Raw genomic sequence first — 21,522 nt, forward strand, 5'->3', positions numbered from 1 at the left:
GTATTACGGCCTAATAATATTAGGTTTTTTTAACCAAAATGATCTCAAAGATTTGTCTAACTCCTCACTTTGGTCCTTGAGATTTGAAATCAATAGAAGTAGTATTTGAGATTGTCCATCATCAATCATTTTGGTCCCTTGGTGAAAAGTTATGTTAAATAAGGATCAAAATGACAACATTACCTTCAATATAATAAACAATAGGACAAAATGATTTGACAAAACTTGAGGGTATTTTTGTCATTTTATTCTTATTTTATGGAGATTTTTCATGGAATGACCAAAATGATTAATTGTGACAAACTCAAGGACCAATTCTATCAATTTCAAATCTCATAGACCAAAATGAGAAGTTATCCAAATCTCAGTGACCATTTTAGTTAAAAAGCCATAATATTATTCTTTACTTAAAACATGAGAGGCTAATATATCCATGTATCCCATCGTCATTTTCACCCAACAAAGTGCCTATAGCCAGTCTACCCGGACCCTGTGTCACCACTTGGTCACTTATCACCGTCATATCACCGTCATATCTACTGTAATGTCACAATTGGTTAATGAGAAATTTTATTTGGATCCATATAACCTCTTTTTACACCCAATTTATTTTCTACACCCATATTACTTTTAATACAATATCTATACCCAAATTTATGACCTAAACTACCCTCACGAACTCAATTCAATATATAAATTTATCTTTACACCCATTTAGAAAATATAAATCCAAAATCAAGAACTGTATAATACTTGAAATGAAGCATTAAGAACTGCACCAAAGCATGTTGCAAAGAAGGTCGATACCAATGCAGCAAGGTACATCAAAGAGGTGAACATTTGCAGGCCTTGATTGTTAAATCATAGACTGATGCAAAGGAAATAAAAATTTCATAGTATAGTCTCCATCTCCATGTTCTTTATTTCTTTTTATGTAGTATTGGTTGTAATGATCACATTCTGATGAGAAAAATGAAGTATTGACTTAAGAATTTAATTCAGTTGGAGTTTTGGTTTTTAATTTAAAATTGGTGAGTCATGGTTTCGAACTTGTTATAGTGTAGATCAATGATCTTTTTGGACAACTCAGTTAAAACTTTTGTCTCTTATTTTTTCTCTTGTAACTTTTTATTTTAGCCAGAATGAACATAAAATAAATATTGCATGGTGATAGAGTTTGATTATTGGGTGTGGTTTACTGATAGCTTCTAATTTCATTGTTAATTTCATCTTGTACTTGATGGTAATTATGCAATAGGATAAAAATGACTACTCACATTTAAAATTTAAATTAGATATATAATATGGTTATATGAGTTCAAATAAAATTTTTCTTGTTAATCGTTTCAAACTTTTCCATTTTCCAAATTTAGAAAAAGACCGCATTACCACAACATTTTCTTGAATCCCAAGTACCCTATAAACACAGATTACTGAATCCAACCATTTTCTCACAACTTTGTACCAAATCAAACTCTAACATGTCCAAATTTATCTTACTTTGGTTCTTTCCTCTGTTTTTGTTTCTAAAGAGTGCTCGTTCTGATCCGAGGGCCACTCAGGCAGCGATGATATGCACAAACGACACAGCTCCGATCCCAGAACGTCAAACCTTCATCGCTAACTTCTTAGCAGCCATGGACGCCGTCACCCCACAGATTGCCACCCGAAGATACGCCACCGCCGTCACCGGAACTGGAAACGCCACCGTTTTCGCTTTCGGCGAGTGCATGAGAGACCTCTCCAAGCAAGACTGCGACCTCTGCTTCGCCCAGTGCAAGACCAAACTTTTAGGGTGCCTCCCGTTTCAGAAAGCAACTCTCGGCGGCCGCCTTTTTTATGACGGTTGCTATCTCCGGTACGATGATTTCGATTTCTTCAACCAGAGCTTGAGTCCCCAGGACAGGACCGTTTGTGGGGACAGAGATTTTAGTCGGAATCGGACAGTTTTTAAGGATAATGCTCTGAGGTTGGTGAGGAATTTGAGCTCGACGTCGCCTAAGAATGATGGGTTTTCTGCTGGGTTTGCGGTGGGTGAAGGGAACGTTTCGGTTTACGGGTTGGCGCAGTGTTGGGAGTTTGTGAAGGGGCCTGGTTGCGAGGAGTGTTTGGCTGACGCCGTTAGGAGAATCGGGTATTGCCCTCCGAAAGAAGAAGGGAGGGTTTTGAATGCTGGTTGTTACTTGAGGTATTCGACTCAGAAGTTCTATGATAACAATACAGTCACCGATGATGTAGGCCGAAATGGAGGTTAGCTGTTTTTTTCTTGTTCAAGCGATATTCTAATCTAATCTAAACTTCGATTATGCAGAGTGGACTGCTCTAGTATGATTAACTTGAACTTTTTACATTTTCTCGTTTACCGTCTAAGAAAAGTTCAATTTTTTGGTAGTTTGGATTCAAATTTCGGACCACCTGATTTGATTCCAGAGTTCGATGTGATGAATGGTGATGATTTGTTTCTTAAAGTAGAAAACTTGACATTGTGTGGACTTGTAAATTTTGGTTTTGTGTTGTTAATGCTGGAATATTCCTGAGTGACAATTTTCATATGCAAATTGTTTGACAGGACGCCGCGGCTTGGCGATAACTTTGGCTGTAACATCTGCTGCATTTGCTGTTGTGCTGACTATTTCTGCACTTGCTTTCTGTGCAAGGAAGAAAATACTGACGAGGAGGAAAGGTACCAGAGTTTTGATTTGAAATTCTGTTTAGATTCTTCTATCTTTAAGCATTGGATTAATTTTTTATTTTCTGGTTTTAATTTCACAGCTGCTTCAGAGAAAAAGCAATTCGGAGCTCTGTTGGCCAATGTGAATAGGTCCCAACTCAATTTTTCATACGAAGTTCTCGAAAAGGCCACCAATTACTTTCATGATTCCAACAAGCTTGGACAAGGAGGATCTGGCTCAGTGTATAAGGTAATTTCTCCTTTCGTTCTGCGTAGGTATCAGATTTCGGTAAATGGAATTGACTGGGGAGTTTTTCCTTTATGTCAACACAGGGAGTTTTGCCGGATGGCAAGGTTGTTGCCATAAAGAGGCTGTTCTTCAACACAAGGCAATGGGTGGATCATTTCTTCAATGAAGTCAATTTGATCAGCAGAATCCATCATAAAAATCTTGTAAAGCTGTTGGGATGCAGCATTACAGGCCCCGAAAGCCTTCTTGTTTATGAGTATGTCCCAAATCAAAGCCTTCATGATTATTTTAATGGTAATTTTCTCTACTCCGTTGGGTTTTCGCATCATCAGTCCATTTACATATTCTTACAGTTCATCCCTCTATCAATTTTCAGTGAAAAATAATGTAGAGCCACTGAGGTGGGATTTGAGGTATAAAATCATACTGGGAACAGCTGAGGGCTTGGCCTATCTTCACGAAGAATCAAAATTGAGGATCATTCATAGGGATATAAAACTGAGTAACATTCTGCTCGACGAGGAATTCATGGCAAAGATTGCTGATTTCGGACTTGCTAGAATGTTCCCTGAAGATAAAACCCACATAAGCACTGCCATTGCTGGCACACTGTAAGCTGCACTCCGCCTGTTTTTGTTTTTATTTTTTGCTTCAAAGACTTCTTTATCTTTTCTAACATAGAAGAGTACTAAATTTTCTTGCTTAGAGGTTATATGGCTCCAGAGTATATCGTTCGTGGCAAGTTGACTGAGAAGGCGGATGTTTACAGTTTTGGAGTTCTTGTCATCGAAGTCATCTGTGGAAAGAGGAACATTTCCGTCCTTTCAAGCTCGATTTCTATCCTACAGATGGTAAACAAAATTGTTTCTCTTGCATATCTGCTAAATCTTTAATTCGTGAACAAATTTTCACATTCACTTTTCAGTAATCATAATTTAACCTATCTTATTTCATAAAGACCTGGGATCTTTATGGAACGTGTAGGTTATGTGATGCTGTCGATCCACTACTAGAAGGTAAGTTTGAAAATGAAGAAGCATCTCGATTACTTCAAATCGGGTTACTTTGTGTGCAAGCTTCAGCAGAGCTGCGGCCAGCAATGTCATTAGTCGTGAAAATGCTTACCGAAAATCTTGAGATTCCTCAGCCAACACAGCCACCATTTCTCAATTCTGGTAGCGCGGAATTCAACAGGAATATTCCGTCGCGTAATTTCAATTCTCTGCCTGCGGAGTCTAACACGCAATCTTCGAAGAATAGCATGACTCAGAGCTGGATTGAGCCTAGATGAACATTTTGTATTTCAGCATCCACAATGTAAATTTTGCAACTTCAGATGATCTATGAGCTAAAGCAATCCCCATAGACCCTTTTGGATATCAGTGATCCAGCTCTGCAGCTCCCACGGTCTAATTACAGTCAAATTTTGTGTAACTTCTGTATGTTTTTACAACATGGGTAACTACAGCTGAATGCCCTTTGTAAAATATATGTAGAGAAATATTTGAGAATAGTTTTGAACTTCTGATATATGTAATACGGGGGTGAATCCATGGGAGCACCTTTTTTTACATGATATTTTTAAACGCGTTTTTGTAAAGTCTATTCCGTGTGAAAAAAGATAAATGTTCGGATCGTTAAACTACTTTGCACGGTGATCAACGCCCTGTTACCTAATGATATGTCTCTCGTGTTATATCACGTTTATTTATTTAAGCAATCCTATTATCCGTTGGTCCCTTTTTGAATAACAACAAAATCAAAGTTACAATAGTGGTGCTCTATTTCTTTCTTTGAATAATCAATTAAATCAGCATTTTCACATGGCGGTGAGAATTATACTTAAACAAACAACCATTCTAAAGTCAAAGTTAAAACAAAAATAATCCAAGATTAACAGTTAATCAAGGAAGGATATTGCTAATACCAGCAAAGTTAAATAAAAAAAATAATCCAAGAGTAACAGTTAATCAAGGAAGGATATTGCTAATGCCAGCTCTTATAGTTCACACAGGGTGCACATGCAGATCAAACAGCTCCCAACAATTTAAAAGCACCTCGTTGAATCCATTGAATTTTATGGAAATATCATATATCTGGAAGGCTCAAAAACTAAATATAATTAGTGTGGCAATTTACTCTGCAAAGTTAATTAAATATGTTTTCTGGGTTGATTTGGTACACTGTACATATATAAATACAATGAGTGACTATGCTGATTAAAGATAAACATTCAAAATAACAAATGGTGGGTTTGAAACACCAAGTTGATGTAATATTTTTTAAATTTAATAACAGCAACAGTATTAAAAATAGAAACAAATATATATTATTAACAACATTCTTCCCCACTTGATTTTTTATTTTCATTAATTTCTGGGAATATAATTTGTGTGCATATGTCAATTAGTTGGCGTAATGATTAAGACTAAATGTTATTGGCTTATTGTAGTTGGTGACTTGTTTTCATGCTGACTATGTCGGTGCCAAAGAGCTATTTATGAGTAGACAACAAGGGATCGAGATGCACCGTTATCTTCCCAGCGGAACTTGTTGAGCTAACAACCTTTGTTGAATATTGTTGTGAACTTGTGACGAAAAGAAGAAAATTGCTATTAGTACACTGTGTTAAATTTGTCATAAATATCCGCCGTGCATGCTAATCAAACTTAATATCTTGTCCAACAAAGTAAAAAAATATCATTAAACAAAAAACTAGTCTATAGCGTGCGCAGTTAAATCTAAGAGATAATGTGAAAACCTAGATGCTATTTGTTAAAGAGAAAAAAGTTTCAATTGTCAACTCACTTTAACCATGAAGTCTAAATCTAAGATATTTGATTATTATTATTAGGTAAAACTAGAAAGGTGGTGATCCACACACTTATTTTTACCTTTTATACACCATCCTCAATTCTCAATCGTCAGATCGAATGAATTGAAGAAGATCAATAGACAAAAATTAACAAGAGTGTGTAAGATATAAAATAACTGAAAAATGGAGGTATTGGTTTCTCACATGAGTCAAATGCACCAACTACTACCAAACATAGCTACGCCTCCTCCTACGCTACATATATGATATACAACTAAATATATATATTAGCACTCTAAAAATCTCATTCAACATTTCAAACTTTCTATATTTAGAAAGAAAAATACAATTGTAAGGAATGTAGAATGAAATTTTTGGAGTGCCAATAACACTTCCCTGTATAATAGTTGTTCGTATAATATATATATATATATGTATATAGAGATATACGGATCAGGAGCCTCATGACCAAAGGATGTAGGCCGTTGGATGAAAATCCAACGGTTATAATTATTATAACTTTAAAGGGACTCCATATTTGTAGCCGTTGAATTTTCATCCAACGGCCTATATCTCTTGGTCATGAAGATCCTCATCCTTAGATTAGGAGAGGATCCTGGTCCGAGATATACATATATATATATATATATAGAGAGAGAGAGAGAGAGAGAGAGAGAGAGAGAGAGAGAGAGAGAGCTGTTGGATTTTCGGGCCAACACCGCGTGGTTTCCACTGCTCCTCCCTCATTCTTTCGATTTATAGTTTGAAGTTGAAGCAAAGAGAAAACTTTTCCAGTACAGCCCTAGCTCACTTTGACTTCTCAACGTATTCGAATTGGCTTCTCTCTCTTTATCTAGCTTCATTTCACAACAGCAGAAAGCCATAAGCCAGAAGGCCTCGATTAAGCTTCTCATCTCACCTGCAGGAACTCATAGTTTCAGTCATCTAATGCAAAAACAAAAGGTACGCGTACATATATATTTATAGGTCTCATGTTTTACGAAAAAAAACCAATTTCCACGCACTCAAAACTTTGTCTACAACTTCTGTAGTTCATTTTTTGTCTACGAATTCCTTGACAGTTTAGTGTGTCTATATATATATATATATATATATATATCCTGCGAGTAATCATATCTTTATTTAGGGTAAGGATATAGCTCCTAAACATTCTGCCATGATTCTGTGTATTCCTGCAGCTAATATGGAGATGGCGAGAAGTCCTTTTATTTTTGGATTTACCAGCGTGCCTGTATTGATGACTTGCTCTGCTGAGTCTGCTCTCACTTTCTCAAGCAAGTTTATCTGAATGGATCAACGATATGTCATTGGTAATATGTTAATACCATTGCCACTGAATAAAAAACGTATCTAGTATATAATAATATAACGTCAGCGGTTTAGAATTTTAATAAGTTAACATCTTGATACCATTGTCACAGTATTGATATTAAGCTAATGTTAAGCTAGCTGCTTAACAAGTTAACATCTTGATTTGAGTCATCACCGGGGACCAGTATACAATACTATAACGTCAGCAGTTTAGACGTTTAACGTGAGCTGCTGGTGGCAAGTGGCAAATGGCCATGGCGGGCTGGCTGGAGGTCATGGGACCATGGTGGGGATTGGGTGGGATCTTATATGGTTGGATATTTATGTGGTTTAGTTCAGGGAATCACTCCTCCTTCCTCCCTCCCTCCCTCTATAATTCAATGCCGACCTTTTACTATCACATTCAATCCGAACTGTGGGGTCCAAACTGGGGAGAGATTATTCAGTATGGTGAGTACAAGATTGATTGGAAACTCAAAGAAAAAAAATTCAATTAACTGTATTATGACACTTGGTATACCACTCCGCGTTCTCATGTCATTGAAAGCTTTCTCCAAACTGGGAATGCTTGTGGAGCCCTTGTGGGACCCTCCTCGTTATTCTGTTCCGAGCTGTCCTAGCCTCATGTCCCAGTCTGTTGTGTAGATTTCATGCAAAAGCCATGTGTATCGTCTCGACATGACATTGTATCAACCGTGGTGATATTTTTATCATGTCAAAAGAAATTTACAATATATTTTATTATTGACATAAAATATTATCATAGCGTTAATATTTATGCCATAAAAGTCGTCCAATTTTCACCTATAAACTCGCCTACACTTTAGGATTCCATTTGAATCAATGATTTAATGCAATGTGTGTTGTTTCATATAAATATTATAATGTCATGTGCATCGTCTCGACGTGACACTGTATTATCAGGTTGTCCCACTCCCTATGACATCACAATAGTGTAGGGAAGTCTCTCTCCGGTTTCAGAAGGCTGATCAAAGAAACGTTTCTTGTTTAAGTTGACTGTGAAAGTGTGAACCCAAAGAAAACTCGGGGCTGCAATCCCTGCAACAGATAAGAACCCAAAATCCAAGACCTGCCCTTTTGACTTTGAGATGGAAACCCAGCAATGTAAACCAACCACCTCCTCAAAGCCTCGAACTTTAAGGGACGGTGCCTAATTCTGAATGCAATTTATCCATGTTGTATTGCTACTTTTATGCCATCCGTTCTTCTGTAATAGCTACACTTCTAATTCCCATTTGCCCAATTGCCAGCAATCCTTAAATCTTCCACAACATTCCTTCATATAAATTTGGATGGAGGCAGCTGCAAATTAAACCAAAGTTCCAATTCATCCCAAAAAAATGAAGAAATGCAATCTTTCAGCTCTTTCCCAAAACTTACTTCTCCTGAAGATCCTGCTGTTACTAGGAATGGCTGCCGGAGATCCAAGAACGAAGACGGTCGAAATAGTGTGCGGCAACCAACCTGAGCACAACACAGCCGTTTTTGTTCCGAATTTTGTCAGCACGATGGAAAACATCAGCGAACAAATGCGAACTTCTGGCTTTGGCGTGGCAGTAACCGGTTCGGGCCCTGATACAAACTATGGCCTAGCTCAATGCTACGGAGATCTTTCTCTTCTAGACTGTGTGTTATGCTATGCTGAGGCGCGTACAGTGCTTCCCCAATGTTTTCCTTACAATGGGGGTCGGATTTACCTCGACGGTTGCTTCATGAGGTCCGAAAACTACAGCTTTTACGAGGAGTTTAGAGGATCGGAGGACAGGGTTGTGTGTGGGAACACGACAAGGAAGAGTTCAGCGTTCGGAGAATCAGCAAGGGAGGTTGTGAGGCGTGCGGTTGAGTCTGCACCAAGCAAACGAGGCTATGCAAGGGGTGAGGTGAGTGTCAGTAGGACAGCGAACCAATCGGCTTACGTGTTGGCGGATTGCTGGAGAACTTTGGATGAGAGCTCCTGCAGACAGTGTTTAGAGAATGCATCTGCGTCAATGTTGGGATGCTTGCCTTGGTCCGAGGGGCGTGCATTGTACACCGGGTGCTTCATGAGGTATTCGGACACAGATTTTCTCAACAAGGAAATGGGAAATGGGAGTTCCAGAGGTAAATGAAACTCTACCCCTTTTCTTTAACATAGGTCTCCTCTTATCGGTTTGAGCGGGTGGAGAGCAGGCTGCTTTGGTAGCTCGAGATTGAGCCCGGTGCGTAGTTTCGCTCACCTAATCTTCTAAACTTTGTTGCAGGTACCATAATTGTCATCGTAGCTTCAGTTATCAGCTCCTTGGTGGTTTTAGTAGTTGGAGCAGCCATTGGATTTTATATCTGGAAAAACAGATATATACAAAAGAAAAGAAGAGGTAAAAAGCTTGTAGAAACTCTGCAATGCAAACAGATTGTACTTAGTTATTGCATTGCTTCATCAATGGTGCAAATTTAATGACGTCTACAATGGACGAGATGGAATTTCACTCGTAAAAGATTACCGACCGCCAAAAGCTTTTCGGAGTTTTGCAGGAACAAATGATGCAGAAAAGTGGGCGAAAACCCTAAACGACAGTAGCTTAAACTTCAAGTACTCAACAATTGAAAAGGCCACAGGGTCTTTTGACATTGTCAACAAGCTTGGGCAAGGAGGTTTCGGAACTGTTTACAAAGTAGTTTATCTCCTCGTCTTTTGTGTGTCTTGTATGTCCGATGCCTCTCTATCTCAGAAACTAACAAGGTTTTATCCTAGCAGGGAGTTCTGGCTGATGGGAGAGAGATTGCCGTGAAGAGGCTTTTCTTCAACAACAGGCACAGAGCAGCAGATTTCTATAACGAAATCAACATTATAAGCAGCGTCGAACACAAAAACTTGGTCAGGTTGTTGGGTTGCAGTTGCGCAGGACCTGAAAGCCTTCTCGTCTATGAATACCTACCAAACAGAAGTCTAGACCGCTTCATATTCGGTAATTTCATAGATTTACGTTGACTTATACAAATCCTAACTGGTGATATGCCATGCATGCTTCTGAACTTCTCTCAATTGTTCTGACAAATTTCAACAGACCAAGAAAGGGCTAAAACACTTAACTGGGAGAGGAGATATGAGATCATTGTTGGGACAGCAGAAGGTTTAGTCTACCTTCATGACAACTCGACAACAAGGATTATTCACAGAGACATAAAGGCCAGCAACATCCTTTTGGATTCAAGGCTTCGTGCTAAAATTGCAGATTTTGGGTTGGCCAGGTCTTTCGAGGAAGATAAGAGTCACATCAGCACAGCCATTGCAGGAACATTGTAAGCTTATTTATAGTAATATTTCGGGTTGTTTTAGTGAAGATAAACTAAGTACACTCCAAAAATGTAAGCTTACTGGTATTTGTAATTAACCTCAGGGGATATATGGCTCCTGAATACCTAGCTCATGGCCAGTTGACAGAAAAGGCAGATGTCTACAGCTTCGGAGTGCTTATATTGGAAATCATCACTGGAAGACAGAACAACAGGAGCACATCTGCAGAGTACTCAGACGGCATTGTTATAATTGTAAATTTCCCAATAAATTCTTCCTTTTTTCCATTCACAAAACAATTTGAACTTCGAATTTGCAGTATAAAGTAGATCCTCATCCTTAGTTCTTGTTCCTGTGCTTTTTGTCCGAACAGACCTGGAAGTACTTTCAAGCAGGGACTGTAGAGGAACTATACGATCCAAACTTAATGTTGCAAAATTTCCATGACAACTTTAAGGATGAGATATTCAGAGTGGTCCAGATAGGACTTCTATGCACCCAAGAGAGTCCCTCTTTACGACCAACAATGTCCAAGGCGCTGCAGATGCTAACAAAGAAGGAGCTGGACCTTCCTCCACCTGCCAATCCACCTTTTATAGATGAAAAGACCATGGAACTCAATGACAATGGTGACGACCAATGTTACCCTCTAAATGCAGATGATGCTTCTTCAGTTGCGAGTGTTTCACATAGTTCTTTCTATCCTAGGTGATCACAACACAATGAAAACGAAAGGTTTCACATATTTCCAAGGATTACAAGCACTTAGTTTTCCTCTGAAGGAGCCGAGGAATCTCAGGCTGCACCTCAGCCCTGCTCAGCTCAGTCAGAGGGCACATCTAATGACAAGGCCAATTTTGACTAATTGAGAGAAAGTACAAAATGGCATTCGAGGATTTGTAGAAATTGTGAGAATGGTTGAGTGAGACTTCAAGAGAAAGCAATATTTTTTTTTCTCAGTTTTCAGAGCCAGACAGTATGAGCAATATTTTCGTTGTCATTTGTAGAAGTAAAATTGATCTTGAGACATGCTCTTAAAGACTGATATTCAGAACTGTGAGAGAACAAATGAAAAGAAATGTTTGAGCCACAACATCTTTCTTATTTCCCGAAGGCACATATTTTGTGTTCAACAAGACACAATTTGAAAATAGCATACATGAATCAACCTATCGGGTGGCTACTAAGTTCCCCATGAGGCTTCCGCCAATCTCATAATATCTGGCATTGGAAAAACCTACATCTAAAGCCAGCTTCTCCAACTCGTCCCCTGTGTTCACAGAAAGATTTTAATCAACAAATTAGTACCCTGTTATCCGCTTAACCACTCCACTTGATCACTTATTAAGCCTATGCCTAAAGGCCTCCAAACAGAACAATTCCCAAGAGTTCACAAAATTTGAAGATACTGTGTATAAACACAGCAGTACAAAGATAGCTTAAACAGATTAAAACATCATGAGGTGCAGATGCCATAAAAATAAAGAGCAAGGAAAATGCACCTGTCAGGAATTCCCTGATTGAACTTTTTAAATACTTGTAATCCTCCTCAAGTCCAAAACCAGATGCCACGGGGACAACAACATTGTCAATCATCAAGTCCTAGCAAAAGTTGAATCATGAAGCATTCAGCACTTGTTCACCAAAATAAAAATAGAATGGTTAAATTGGTCTACGCGTTAGAAGACAAAAACTTATTGTATCTGGTTATGAGTACCTGAACTGATGAAACAACTGGATTGGTGCTTTTATTGAAGTCAAGGATTGATACCCTTGAGCCTGTGATGCCAAGCAAAAATGAGAAAAACTGACCTACATAGAACTACAACGTCATCAAGCGAAAAAGAGAGAGAGGGAATGGAACCTGCTTTCAAAACTCTTAAAATTTCCTCCATGGCCTTGTGTTTGTCTACAACATTTCTTAGCCCATAACCCATAGTGATGGCATCAAGGTGACCGTCAGAAAACGGCAATTCAGTTGCATCACCTTCAACCCACCTAACAAGATGCAACGCATAACATGATCAATTATTCACATTAATGTAATGCTGATTAGTAATTCAGTATCTACTTAAAGTGCTTCGCGTAAAACAAACGAGGTGAAAAAGATAAAACACTTTCAAAACCCCGGGTTAAATTTCAAACATTTTTAGTTGATCGACCACTAGATTTACCAGTGCTCACTCAATGTTCAAGTAGCAGGCTTTCGACTTCAACTTTTGCCGCGACGAAGCAACTGACAACTGCTCCTTCGAGAAATCAAGACCAATCACCTGCCAATGTAGCCAGATTTTACAATCCCAATCACAAACATCAGCTCATATTCAAATTAAATTACCAATCTTTAAGCAAATTACATCAAAGAACGAACCTTGCCATTGGACCCAACTTTCTCAGACAAGAGAAACGCTAAATCCCCACTTCCACAGCACAAATCCAACACACTCTCCCCCATTTTTGCTCTGCAACCCAACATTCAAAAACTTGATATTCAGAGACCCAAATATGTTCCACCAAAAATAAAGCAAAAAAATAGTCAGTTAATTTTTACCCGCTCCACGAAACTGCCATTCTTTTCCATATTCGATGCTGACCCAAGCTCAACAAATCATTTAACTAAGAATTATTCCAAAAATAAAAACGGAAGATAAATATTTAGACAGATTCATTATTAACAATCAAAGAAAAAGTGACACTGCAACTGAAGAAAAAAAAAATCGAACGTTATCGTAGACAGGGGCAATGCGGTTGAAGAGCGCCTGGCGTTCGGTGGAGGACCGGACCCGACTGCGTCTGAACCGGGAATTGGGTAGGCATGGACCGGCAGAGAATGGAAGTTGAAGCCGAAGCGAAGCCATGTCAGTTACTGAAACAGAGATACACCCGTTTTTCTGAGATCAGTGATCGGATAAGGGGGCCCGATTCCGGTAAATTACGGGTCGTCGGTTCTAAAGTAAGCCCAATGTAGGCTAGCCATCTCAGTCTAGCCCAATAGTGATGCATGGCCTCAGATTTTAAGCATAATCGATTATATAATTCAGTTTGGATCTGGTTTTACATGGTGAGAAATTACTTCGATCTTCAAATTTTTATAGCGTGTCTACTTATTTGAATGGGGAAGTCATGAATCAGATAATTGAAAACAAAAAAAAATAAAAAAAAAAAGGAAAGAGGGAAAGGAAAGGAGATATGACCAATCAGACTTTCTAATTGATTTGATTCTTGATTCTTGAACTATTACGTGTAAAATTATCAGAGAGATGGGTCAAATGTCCACTTCCAACAACACCGATATTGTCCCCAACTTGGTAATTACCACCTGTACAATCCGTTAGGGGTGGGGTTTTATCACAAAATGTCTCGGTATTAGTTGGAATGAGATTAGGATATTTAAACTCTTCTTTTCTTATTGATACGATCGATGTAGAACATTTCAACATTATGTTACATTACAGATTTCACAATATGTTTACTTAATGTTTGGAAGGATGTGAATTGTTATGCGAAACCTGCAATTTTTTAATTTCTTGAGTTCGTAAACACTTAGAAAGTCAACAATCAAAATCACTTCAATACTCATTTTATATAAGCAAACATGTTTCGCGTGTTTTTTTTTTAATCAAAAATGAATATTCGATCTCATTACCTCTACCAATATTTGGAAGAGAAATGAATCTAACCAAAATGTAAATGGTTTTAATCACTTTTCTCAGTTGATTATAGCACTCATATTTTGGGGCATACTGATTAGGTTTTTTCCTTTAATACAAGTAATATACTACATTAAATTTATCTAAATTACAAGTACGAAAATTCATACTCAAGTGCAGAAGAATGAGTACACTATTCCAGTGAACTTGATTTGGCTCAAATTTGCATTTATTAGGGGAAAACTCATTAGGAAAAGGAAGAAATCATATGTTGTCAAACTAGTTAGGATAAAAGTCGGTGCCCTAGAATTCCGACATTTAGGAGTACGAGTTTTGCGTTTTGAGGCTGGATCATTTGCAAGTGATAGCAAGGGCATGTAAGCACTTCATTCGTTATCAACCGTGGTCAAATTCCATAGAGTATAACATTAAAGCAAATTACAATCACATTCCCCCTAATCTTCTTAGAGATGGGGTAAATTGATCGACGAATGTCAGTAAGGTTTGCGTTTTCCAGATCATGCACATATAAATTACCAGGACAGAAGTTTTATTAAGCATTTGAGAGAATGTACATGCATGCAACTCATTCATCTGTAAAGAATGGTCCAGTAAGATCATCCATCACCGCCAACTGCATGTTCTCCGATGGTCTCCAATGACGCTTACGCTGATTTATAAACCAGTTGTTAATTTGCCTCTGATCCAGCCCCGTAGATTCCGCTAGCGCAATCTTATCAGCCTCCTGAATGAAATTAGAGCAAAGGAAGAAAAGGAAACCACTGTGATTATCAAACAATGTCATTAGGCGAATATATGAAAAATATTGAGGTGTGACAGTATCGTCATGTGGAGTTATTAAACTACGTGTTATAACGCGAGAAGAGAGGTTTAAGTACCGTTGGATATGGCCATTTATAATGAACACTCCACCAATCAAGTAACGTTTGCCTTGCTTCTTTCGGCAGCTTTCCTATCTTCTTCTTCTTGGAGAATTCAAGCTTCAAGGTTCCGAGATGACTGCCAAACCTACGCATAAGCCGATCCTTGAGATCTCGATCTTCACCTCTTTGTTGAGCTTCCTGCACATCTATTTCGCCTCCGCTGAAATCCTCATCCGATGACATACCACCACCTTCATCTAATCACCAACATTGTCCATCAGCTTATACAATTAAACCTTTAAATCCATTTCAATACCAATAGGGTGCTATATAATACAGCTACCCTAGTCAATACTATTTTCTTCTCGGAGAGTTGTACTAAACTCACATCTTGGGGAAAGATAAAAACAAACTAGTAGACTTTTACGCCTGGACAATTTCAATGCATAATAACTATGTGCTAATTAAGCATTCATGATTTCTGTGTTCTCATGTCAAAATTCCTGTCTGTATGATTGGCAATTTTCCCGAATGGGATAAAGTTTTCAAGTTTACACTGAAGCACATGCCTTACGGTTATGAAATCTCAAGCTTGAGAGCAACTTATACATAGCACATGTATTTTATCACCGTGAAAACTAATGTCTATTGTATACAACGGTATGTGAAGAAAACTTACACGTAGTATGATCCACTTGCAGTGTACCATGACACTGACGTGTTTCTCCTTCATATTTCCAATAAAATTAAAAGTTCAAAGCGAACGGAAGAGCAAGGGTCCCACACCATGAACTAGTTTTCAAAGGCACTATAGGGTGCCATTCTTTCTATCCCAGAGCCTGTGGGTTGCATTGTTAGCCGGTACACCGAAATACCGAAAACAGTCTCTTTTGTCAGCTCGACTAAGACTTCGAGGAAAGGTGAGACAACAACGTCAGAGACTCAGAGTGGACAAGACTGACGGGTCCTTCAATCAAATCGGAACTGACACACATACGACACAGCCCATCAGCACCGTGCATGTCTTAGTGAGTGGGCAAGTCGGTGACAATGGCGAACTTTCACCAGAGGCAAACCCTAAAAGGTTTTCTTAAAAACCAAAAAAAAAAACCCTAAAAGATGCCCAGGTATTACATTATTAGGTTTCCTATTTCTACTGGTACTTTGTATGTAAATTACATCTTCTTGGACGTCCACACTTCTTAATTTTTAGATTTTTTTTAATTATTTTTGTTAATAAGAAATAAGAGTGTAAAACTATTACAATAATTAAAAATAAAAAAATTCAAACCCAAGACATATAAACAGAAATTCAAAATCATATATACTGATATTAGATCACATGAAATCTTAATTTTTAGCCATCCAGCAAGCCCTCTGCTCTTGGAGCAAGATGTTTATGAAACGGGTGCACAATCTTCATGGCATTCTTGGCAATTTGCACAAGCCAATTATAAAACTCTGCGTGATAGAAGTATTTTAAGACGCCAAGGCCACCGTATTTCGACGAATACATCCCTCCTAAAACGTTACTGCCCCTGGGAAGTTAAAAAAAAAGTTTGAAGGTGATAGGGTTTGATGAAGCGGAGAGAACAGGACTCCATTTAGGGGACCCCGCTGCAACGCAGAAGTACGTGTAGTGAGCAGACACGTATGAAGCAATAATGACACTACAGAAGAGGATGTCCAACGAAATGACAAGCACTTAAGCACAGGTAGCAGTACTGGCCGGAAACCCGAGAGGGAGAGAGAGGAGAGAGAGAGGAGAGAGAGAGACATAAAAGCTCCTCTCAGCGTAGAGTGCGGGAGTACATGGGAATATGTGTGGAGTAAACTTCGAACACCCGCTAGACCCGGGGTTTAGCATAAAGTTATCTTCCTTCTTCCATATGCAGTTGTAGCAGTAGCAGTAATATTTATTATCCAGTTCCTCGTCATTTTACCAGATAAACAAACAAAATATTAGAAATTAAACGTGTTCTGTTAGGTTTGGATAGACTAACCTATCATCCAAGTTACATTCAATTTTCCACCGGGTAAGACCTTGTACTCTCGACCATCAAGTATTTCACTCTTGCATTATCGAGTAAAATTTGGCAGCATACAACAACAAAAACGAAGACAAGCATATAAAAAAGAAAAGGCATAGCAAGTAAAACTCTAGATTGTGTCACTCTCGTTTCATGCTATGTTTGAGGAGACCGTGACACAATGAGAACATGCAATTGGAAGTTTGGAAAGAGTCGTTGGCACAATCTAATTATAGTTAGATTGTGTCATTCTCTCTTACATTAATGTGTGAAAAGAGTCGTTGGCACAACGAGAACATGCAACTCAGATATCGAAATTATGCTCTGTATCATATATATAGCAACAATGTCACATGTTACCGGCATATAGCTACCTCAGGAAATGTGCTATGAATGAACATAGCACGATGACAAGCCTTGCTTTAATGCCACAAGCACCAAACAAATAAATAAAGATTCGTATCATAGGCCTATTCCATAGTACAACAAATCAGCAATATACTATGGCTACTAGACGTTATATGCAAAGATCTATATATTTTACTTGGCAAATGAGCTACACACTTCAAATCAATAAAAATTTGAAAACAGCACAAGTACTTGGAACATGATTTATCATACAAAGTTCCACAGGATCGAACACTTCTTTAAGTGGAGCAATGCAGCTCTAAAGAACTTCCAACTGAATAAATGAATCATTGATCGATTGATCCTCATAGCATATATTTGAAAATTTCAAAGTATATGGTATTTTGTTAAAAGATGTTCAAAGAGCACGGAAAAACTTTAAGATAACATTTAAAAAGAACTAATTAATCATATAGTCTTGAAAAAGAACTAACTTTTACAAATGCACGAGCCAACAAGATAAGCCATGAAAGCACGTGAATATATGCCAATATTATGTTTTTGTCCAACTGGACTTCTGCCATGGTCGCATGCTGAAAAATGTTCTCCTCTCCCTTTTCTTTCGATAATTAGTTAAAGAATCTACCGATGCACTAGTGAGAGCAGGAGACCAATTAGATATGAAACCACATCGCTGAAAAGGTATTATGTACTTCCATAAAAATAAAAAATAAAATAGTTGCCAACCAGAACCTACAAGATTACGATGACACTTCACCACAGATACAGATTAATCTAATAATCCACCACCCTTTTTAAATGTCTAAGGCCTACTACTCGCATTCCGGGGGCACAAGCTCCAGGCTCGTGCAAATGGAAGTAACGACGACTTTACTCTGATTGAGATGCTTAAATGTACAAATCTTTGCTCAAATGAGTAACGGAGTAACAAAAGGAATTCTTCGTTATTATCAACAAGATGAGCGATTTATGTACTCTTTTATACATTTTGCTCACTTCAATAACTTAACAAGACAAAGAGCGAGCAAGAGGTTAAAAAAGATGCGAATAAATCATTTCTTTAGACAAATGTAATTCAGACGACAGTGTATGATATGCACTCACGTGATTAGTAAAATTCCTATATAAGCTAGCTAGTTAATTCACTTTTCTTTCTAATGATCATGGCCAAGGGAAGTACAGATAGATTTGATTCTAATATTAAAAAAAAAGAAATGTTATTGACACTTAAAAAATCTCATTCTAGAGATCCCGTAATCGTGCCCGTTTATAGTACATCGTGTGATTAAAAATTATTTTAAATTTAAATTTTAAAATTAAATATATATAATTCTTAACGAATACTGATTACACGATATACGATAAATGAACACGATTACAAGATCCCTAGGATCCCGCAATAATCCTTTTCCAAGTTTCGCTGCATACAATACAAGCCAATTACTATTCATGCAGTATTGGAACTTGAGAATCAATAAAGGAACCTGACTACACATCATTATTTGACATGCCTGCATATCCACTCCAAAATAAAGGAAACTGACTAATTAAGATATCAGTTGAGTGGTCTTACACTAAATCTGGTTCCGCAACATGCTTGCTCAACAATGACAACGAAAACGTGAGAGATGATATTCACTTATCTATTTTTACCATTTTTAATTCTTCTTAATTTTTGAATTATCGATTTGAATGAATTGAAGAAAATCAATAAATATACACGATTAACAAGGATGTGTGAGCCCCCAAAACAAAAACTGCGAGGACTCTTCTTCTGTTTTTTAAAATAAACTGAGCTATTCGGTGCACATTTGCCACCAAATTTGTTTGATCACTTTAATTATATTCAGAAAATGAAACACCCATAACTAGATAAATATATACAAATTTATGTATTGATTGTAGTATGGATGATCTTAATAAGATCATCCAACTTAACATTAACATGCATGCACTAGACCAAGTAAATATCAATCAAGATCTCTAATTTCTAGCTTATGCTATGAAGTTGACAGTCCAGAATACATGAGTTTCAATTTGAAAACTGAACATGTCACAGAATGAAAGGAAAAGTAAAAATAAGAAACATGGTTAGGGATTGATATAGATTATGAGCAAGTGAAAAAGGACTAAGTTAAGAAGGACGATATCTTACAAAACAGAAACATTTGAATGGCCAATGAACGACACAATCAAACAACTATTGGAGTCTCATGAGACTACAAATCTCTGAAACGTCAAAGTCAGAATCTTTGAAACAAAAAAGAATAGATTTAGCTGGTTTATATGGCGTCTTTGGGTGGAAAACTAACACAACAAGCAACAAACAACCAGGGTGGATTTAGAAACGCATACAGGCACAAAATGTGTGGAGAGAGAGAGAGAGAGAGAGAGAGAGAGAGAGGGGGGGGAAGACAGGCGATGATAAGATATAACAATGAACCGTTTCCAGATTAGAATTCCGAAGAACAGCTAGCAAGCCTAGGATTGAAAATATATGTATAAGACGAAAGGGTCTCTTTCCCTTGTAGAGGTACTAGGGTTTTTGTGGCTAGCTAGGTGTTTGTTTGTATGATTACTGCCACACAAACACGCACATATATCTGATAAAAAAACGTCCGTAATTCTGCGAGCATCTATATGTTTTCATAGTTCTCAGTAAGTGGGCCGCTCGCATAATCATCATAAGAGAGAGCGAGATAGATAGACCATGATACCAGAGGGCTCGACTAGGAAACCAATGGCTGTTATACTTCGTGTACTAGTACTGGAAATAAGATTATGCTAACATAAGCCAAATCTAACGCTATCGTGCACCATTAGAGAGAGAGAGAGAGAGACTGACCGGAGAGGATTCTAACGGAGGAAGAGACACGAGCAGATGATGAAGAAGTGCAGAGATTGGTGAGTTGCGTTTCGATCTTGCTTAAAAAAGTGGTGGCTTCATCAAAAGGCCTGGATAGATCTGATTTGTACTTCACCAACATGTCGCAGTAGGTTTCCTATATACAACGGAGAGAGGAAAGAACAAACAAAAAATTCAAATTAAAAGACAATAAAATCTAGTAAAAAGAAAAAAGAGAAACAAAGAGAGGGGGGGGGACCATGAACTCGTCGAGCTCGGGATCAGCTCCCAAACACGTGGAGGAAAACATCGAACTAGAATTACAAGAGTAGTCTCCCTGCTTCTTGTACAAGTCGTTTTTTCGTCGGATTTCGTCCAAGAAACCCGCGATTTCCGGCGGCGCCCCAACCTACAAATAAGATAAAAACATTCACAAGTCTTCTTATTAACAAAATTTCATACTAATTGAATAATAATTAATTAGGTATTTGTTCACCTTCTGGCACTCGATGTATGAGTGAATGAGCCTAGGGTACGTCGGATGCGACGCGATTCTGGCTTTGATGGCGCCGAGCACGTCCTCCTCGCGTTGCACGATTGTTGTCGAAGCGGCTTCTGACGCTGCCGCGTACAAGACGGAGTCGTTTGATCCGAACATCGCCTCCCGTTGATGATGGTGATGATTGTGCTCCCGAAAGGCTCCGGAAGAGACCAGCAGGCTGCGGTAATCCAGCGGAAGGATCAGATTCTCCGGCGTCATCAACGGCGCCCTGTCTTCGTACTCCGCCGTCGATTGAAACCCTGTGTCCACGTAGTCGACCATTGATTGCAATCTGTATATTTCCTCCATCAACGTATTACAACCCCACAAGCTTATCTTCTTCTTCTGCTGCTGCTATATTATTATGTCCTCTTCTAGTTCTAGACAGACAGTGATAGATAAAAGAAAACAGAAAAAAAAGAAAGAGTAATGATAGATAGAATAACTTGTTAGATTATAATTACAAATTGTATAATATATTATTAATAAAAAATAAATACATTAATTTATTATTAATAAAAAAAATCATGTCATGTAATTTATAAAAATTTGTATATATAGATTTCCTTAACATTTAAGAGATGCCACTGCTGCCTGATGATGATTCAATTATGACTTAACGATAACCTTCACTTGTATTAATTTTAATATAATGTTAACTCCAATTTTTTAACCGAGACGGAAATTGCTGGAAGTGGAGTAACAGAGGGTACCTGCAAGTGTTCTTGGTGAGTGTGCTTGTTGCCCGATCAAATCGATGAGACGAGATATACGATTTAAACTAACGTGAAATCCCAACAAAAAAACAACAACGTGAAGGAGAACAAAGTTTTATAATAT

At 38.0% G+C, this 21,522-nt stretch overlaps 4 protein-coding genes across 6 annotated transcripts; 2 read left to right on the forward strand and 2 right to left on the reverse strand.

Annotated features, from left to right (window-relative positions):
- The first annotated feature begins 1,373 nt into the window (after nt 1-1,373).
- LOC125477790 (cysteine-rich receptor-like protein kinase 3) lies at nt 1,374-4,492 on the forward strand. 2 transcript variants are annotated; one of them, XM_048585255.1, is made up of 7 exons: nt 1,374-2,250; nt 2,570-2,683; nt 2,773-2,921; nt 3,005-3,215; nt 3,298-3,532; nt 3,628-3,772; nt 3,906-4,039. In XM_048585255.1, the coding sequence occupies exons 1-7, from the start codon at nt 1,482-1,484 to the stop codon at nt 3,912-3,914; spliced, it is 1,632 nt and encodes a 543-aa protein (XP_048441212.1). In that variant the 5' UTR covers nt 1,374-1,481; the 3' UTR covers nt 3,915-4,039. The 2 variants fall into 2 exon arrangements, with proteins under 2 accessions (XP_048441212.1, XP_048441211.1); XM_048585254.1 differs by having other exon boundaries at nt 1,376-2,250; nt 3,880-4,492.
- A 1,944-nt stretch (nt 4,493-6,436) lies between these two features.
- On the forward strand, nt 6,437-11,456 carry LOC125477599 (cysteine-rich receptor-like protein kinase 2). 2 transcript variants are annotated; one of them, XM_048584900.1, is made up of 9 exons: nt 6,437-6,699; nt 6,936-7,067; nt 7,993-9,189; nt 9,330-9,443; nt 9,601-9,740; nt 9,824-10,034; nt 10,134-10,368; nt 10,467-10,617; nt 10,737-11,456. In XM_048584900.1, the coding sequence occupies exons 3-9, from the start codon at nt 8,430-8,432 to the stop codon at nt 11,073-11,075; spliced, it is 1,950 nt and encodes a 649-aa protein (XP_048440857.1). In that variant the 5' UTR covers nt 6,437-6,699; nt 6,936-7,067; nt 7,993-8,429; the 3' UTR covers nt 11,076-11,456. The 2 variants fall into 2 exon arrangements, with proteins under 2 accessions (XP_048440857.1, XP_048440858.1); XM_048584901.1 differs by having other exon boundaries at nt 8,340-9,189.
- Nucleotides 11,433-13,398, reverse strand: LOC125477601 (2-phytyl-1,4-beta-naphthoquinone methyltransferase, chloroplastic-like). Its single transcript, XM_048584903.1, has 8 exons — nt 13,087-13,398; nt 12,915-12,979; nt 12,735-12,825; nt 12,548-12,636; nt 12,228-12,361; nt 12,081-12,142; nt 11,866-11,965; nt 11,433-11,633 (listed from the first exon to the last, which is right to left on the reverse strand). Exons 1-8 carry the CDS (start codon nt 13,219-13,221, stop codon nt 11,533-11,535), a joined length of 777 nt encoding a protein of 258 aa, XP_048440860.1. The 5' UTR covers nt 13,222-13,398; the 3' UTR covers nt 11,433-11,532.
- Nucleotides 13,399-14,375: 977 nt separating this feature from the next.
- LOC125477600 (homeobox protein knotted-1-like 6) lies at nt 14,376-21,119 on the reverse strand. Its single transcript, XM_048584902.1, has 5 exons — nt 20,638-21,119; nt 20,401-20,550; nt 20,142-20,298; nt 14,913-15,154; nt 14,376-14,758 (listed from the first exon to the last, which is right to left on the reverse strand). The coding sequence occupies exons 1-5, from the start codon at nt 20,989-20,991 to the stop codon at nt 14,600-14,602; spliced, it is 1,062 nt and encodes a 353-aa protein (XP_048440859.1). The 5' UTR covers nt 20,992-21,119; the 3' UTR covers nt 14,376-14,599.
- Between the last annotated feature and the right edge of the window lie 403 nt (nt 21,120-21,522).

This window comes from the organism of the source record quoted next, unplaced genomic scaffold (assembly GCF_019419815.1).
Source record: "Pyrus x bretschneideri cultivar Hongxiangsu unplaced genomic scaffold, Pyrus_bretschneideri_v1 Contig22, whole genome shotgun sequence".
Classification (NCBI taxonomy): domain Eukaryota; kingdom Viridiplantae; phylum Streptophyta; class Magnoliopsida; order Rosales; family Rosaceae; genus Pyrus; species Pyrus x bretschneideri.

Coding starts and splice junctions, on each gene's coding strand:
- LOC125477600 (XM_048584902.1), bottom strand. CDS start 20,991: ATGGAGGAAATATACAGATTGCAATCAATGGTCGACTACGTGGACACA. Junction 20,551..20,637: donor CATACATCGAGTGCCAGAAG/GTGAACAAATAC, acceptor TCTTATTTGTAG/GTTGGGGCGCCGCCGGAAAT. Junction 15,155..20,141: donor CTCCGTTAGAATCCTCTCCG/GTCAGTCTCTCT, acceptor GTTGGTGATTAG/ATGAAGGTGGTGGTATGTCA.
- LOC125477790 (XM_048585254.1), top strand. CDS start 1,482: ATGTCCAAATTTATCTTACTTTGGTTCTTTCCTCTGTTTTTGTTTCTA. Junction 2,684..2,772: donor AATACTGACGAGGAGGAAAG/GTACCAGAGTTT, acceptor TTAATTTCACAG/CTGCTTCAGAGAAAAAGCAA. Junction 3,773..3,879: donor CGATTTCTATCCTACAGATG/GTAAACAAAATT, acceptor TATTTCATAAAG/ACCTGGGATCTTTATGGAAC.
- LOC125477599 (XM_048584900.1), top strand. CDS start 8,430: ATGAAGAAATGCAATCTTTCAGCTCTTTCCCAAAACTTACTTCTCCTG. Junction 9,190..9,329: donor GGGAAATGGGAGTTCCAGAG/GTAAATGAAACT, acceptor ACTTTGTTGCAG/GTACCATAATTGTCATCGTA. Junction 10,035..10,133: donor TCTAGACCGCTTCATATTCG/GTAATTTCATAG, acceptor AAATTTCAACAG/ACCAAGAAAGGGCTAAAACA.
- LOC125477601 (XM_048584903.1), bottom strand. CDS start 13,221: ATGGCTTCGCTTCGGCTTCAACTTCCATTCTCTGCCGGTCCATGCCTA. Junction 12,362..12,547: donor GCCTGCTACTTGAACATTGA/GTGAGCACTGGT, acceptor GCATCTTGTTAG/GTGGGTTGAAGGTGATGCAA. Junction 12,143..12,227: donor TTTAAGAGTTTTGAAAGCAG/GTTCCATTCCCT, acceptor TTGGCATCACAG/GCTCAAGGGTATCAATCCTT.